The sequence below is a fragment of the Sinocyclocheilus anshuiensis genome, unplaced genomic scaffold (assembly GCF_001515605.1).
Source record: "Sinocyclocheilus anshuiensis isolate Anshui unplaced genomic scaffold, SAMN03320099.WGS_v1.1 scaffold3298, whole genome shotgun sequence".
NCBI lineage: Eukaryota > Metazoa > Chordata > Actinopteri > Cypriniformes > Cyprinidae > Sinocyclocheilus > Sinocyclocheilus anshuiensis.
In genome coordinates this window covers 171,749-174,916 of record NW_015538163.1, presented here as the reverse complement: position 1 = coordinate 174,916, position 3,168 = coordinate 171,749, and the positions used below count along the sequence as shown (strand labels likewise).

The 3,168-nt window shown below is 38.8% G+C and overlaps 1 protein-coding gene across 1 annotated transcript in view; it reads left to right on the top strand.

Moving 5' to 3' along the window:
* The first annotated feature begins 282 nt into the window (after positions 1-282).
* Positions 283-3,168, top strand: part of LOC107683706 (anaphase-promoting complex subunit 2-like) — a 16,129-nt gene continuing 13,243 nt past the window's right edge. Inside the window, exons 1-2 of the mRNA XM_016479774.1 lie at positions 283-546; positions 742-997. Of these exons, the coding sequence (XP_016335260.1) occupies positions 481-546; positions 742-997 (322 nt within the window). The 5' untranslated portion in view covers positions 283-480. The remainder of the gene's footprint in view (positions 547-741; positions 998-3,168) is intronic.

Sequence of the window (3,168 nt, the reverse complement as noted above, 5' to 3'; positions counted from 1 at the left end):
CCTCAAATGTAACACGGGCCCAGGCCCGGGCGGCCCCCCCGCTTCCGCGACCCATGATCAGATACATTTATACATTCATCTCTGATAGTGCCAAATACCTGCGCACTACCTGTACCTATGATTATTTATTATTATTATTTATTATTATTATTGTTATTATTATTATTATTATTATTATTGTTGTTGTTGTTGTCGTTACTAGTACTACTACTTTTACTTTTTTATTTTATTTTATTTATTCAATGCCATAAGACTACTACTTTACGTCAGCGAGTCGTCATCAGCGCGCGACAGTCGTTTGAAGAAGAGCGCTATAATTTGTCGACGCAATGTCTAAAGAGGATCTTTTAAATGGCTTTGATCATATGATTTTGGACTAAACAGTCACAGAGTAAAATCAAAATCCACCTATGGTAACGGCACAAAACAGTATTCTTGTATCGCAGGATATATGACTATTGTTTACAGCCTGAGAGAGGAATGAACGAGGCGCAGTCGATGCCGCAAGGACTTTCAGCAGCCTGGGACACAGTGACATCTGTACTGGTGAGTATTAGATATACTACCGTGTAATTAGGTAAAAACGGTTGCTGAAATCGCGTCTGATCTAAATCCAAGCTAAATCCAGCTTCTGATGGTAGCTACATTAACAAAACAAGTACCTTGGTACTTGGACATGGTTATAGCATTGATGAAGTACCTTTGAGTGCCAAAAGCTGAAACCCAATCATGACTCTCTAGGTGTCTCCTGTGCCACCAAATGCTTCGACTGATGAGGTTCTCTCTGAAACCTTGGCCCTGCTGGGTGTACATGGACTGGGTCAGTATGTGGAAGGTTGGCTGCTGGAGACTCTGCAGGTGCGTTTGACTACTTCTGTTGCTCCAGAGTTCTGGACGGGGCTCAAGCAGCCAGAGGGGGAGTCACAGGAGAGGGACAGGGCAAAGGCTTTACTAGAAGCCTTCAGAAACCTTCTCCAAGAGCTGCAACCTTTCCTTGGTATGTCACACCCTACTCGGTGGCAACGGTTTTATTAAAATATCTATTAACATATTAACAGCCTATGTGTATTTGAAAAACAGATGTTAGACAGGTATAGTGTTGGCTTATTGTTGCAGTTGTCATAGCTGACTTCATTTTATTAGAAAAACTATAAAACTACACTAAACTATATAAAGTGTACTTTTTGTTGCTGGTTGAAACACTAAAATCGAAATGTTGTAGCATAGTTGTTCTCAACTGCCCAACATAATTCTCTCTCTCTCTCTCTCTCTCTGTGGAATAGTAAAAACATTAGTTATTGAGGAGAAAAAAGAAAGGCTATGATTTCAGTTTATGTATCATTATTCTGTGCTTTGCTAAAATTAAGATAGCTTGTTTTAATATATTAATGTTTAATAATATTTATGGGAATTAATAACAATACGTCATCATGTGGACCCCTTAGAAGTTTTCAGATCCCCCTAGTTGGCCCTGCAGGTTTTAAAGGGGTGCTATTATGCTTTTTCACTTTTTCAACTTTAGTTAGTCTGTAATGTTGCTGTTTGAGCATAAAAAAGATCTGCAAAGTTACAAAGCTCAAAGTCCAATTCAAAAGGAGATATTTTATTTAACAGAAATCACTTTTCAAAAACTACAACGAACGACTCGTTTGGACTACAACGCATATTTTCTGGGATTTGTGATATCACAAATATCGACGAATGGGACGAGACCTGGTTGAGCTGCACTAGAGAAGGCAACAAGTGTTATCACTATGTCGGAGACACGCTAGCTTTCCCAAGGCAGACGAACTTAGAGTGGTTACAATCATCCGGGTTTAAATCGTGATTTGATTTTGACGCAATATTTACACTGAAGCTCGCAGGTGGCGTAAGGGGCATGACATTTCCCGACCAGGCACCGAGTGGTGCCAATCACAACACGCACTGGCCCAGCTAACCAATCACAGCACATTTTGTATTTCAGAAGGCGGGCCTTCATTTGATACAGGAACTGTTCGAGCCGTTCATGCCAGATTGGGTAGAGAGGTGTTGAAATAATGTAAAATATGTGAAAAATAATGTGTTTTTCGAACAACCTAGTATGAGAGCATGTTCTAGTACACCCCCAAAACAAAATCAAGACTTTGTAAAAGAGCATAATAGGACCCCTTTAAAATGGTCTTAAAATGTCTTAATTCACTCGTCCACAAATTAAGGCCTTAAAAGGTCTTAAATTAGAGCTGAAAGTCTTAAATTCATGAAGTTGTGGCATTAAATGTTGCATGCACTACAAAAAAAAAGAGAATATTTCCTCTTGTTTTCCAGAACAAATATCTAAGCATCCTTATACATTTACTTGAGTTGCAAAATGAAGATATGAAGGCTGAGGAACAGAACAATATTAAGTGAGTTTATGCTTAAAACTAGAACAAATACAGCGGGTAAAATATGTATCGAACACATCAACGTTTTTCTCAGTAAATATATTTCTAAAGGTGCTGTTGACATGAAATTTTCACCAGATGTTGGTAACAACCCAAATAATCCATACATACAAAGAAAACAATACAAATAAGTTCAGAAATGAAGTTCTGTGTAATAAAATGGAATGACCCACGGAAAAAGTATTGAACACGCTTACTGAAATGTATTTAATACTTCGTACAAAAGCCTTTGTTGGTAATGACAGCTTCAGGATGCCTCCTGTATGGAGAATCAAGTTGTATGCATTGCTCAGGTGTGATTTTGGCCCATTCTTCCACACAAACAGTCTTCAAATCTTGACTGTTCCATGGGCCTCTTCTATGAACTCTAATCTTTAGTTCTATCCATAGATTTTCTATTGGATTCAAGTCAGGTGATTGGCTGGGCCATTCTAGCAGCTTTATTTTCCTTCTCTGAAACCAAATGAGAGTTTGCTTGGCTGTGTTTGGGATCATTGTCTCGCTGGAATGTCCACCCTCATTTCATCCTGGTAGATGGCAACAGATTTTTATCAAGAATGTCTCGGTACATTTTTCCATTCATCCTTCCTTCAATTATATTAATTTTGCCAGTGCCACACCATGATGTTTTGGGGTGATGTGCAGTGCCATTTGACCTCCAAACATGGTGGGTATTACGGCATCCAAAGAGTACAATTTTTGTCTCATCTGACCAGACTATATTCTCCCAGTATTTCACAGG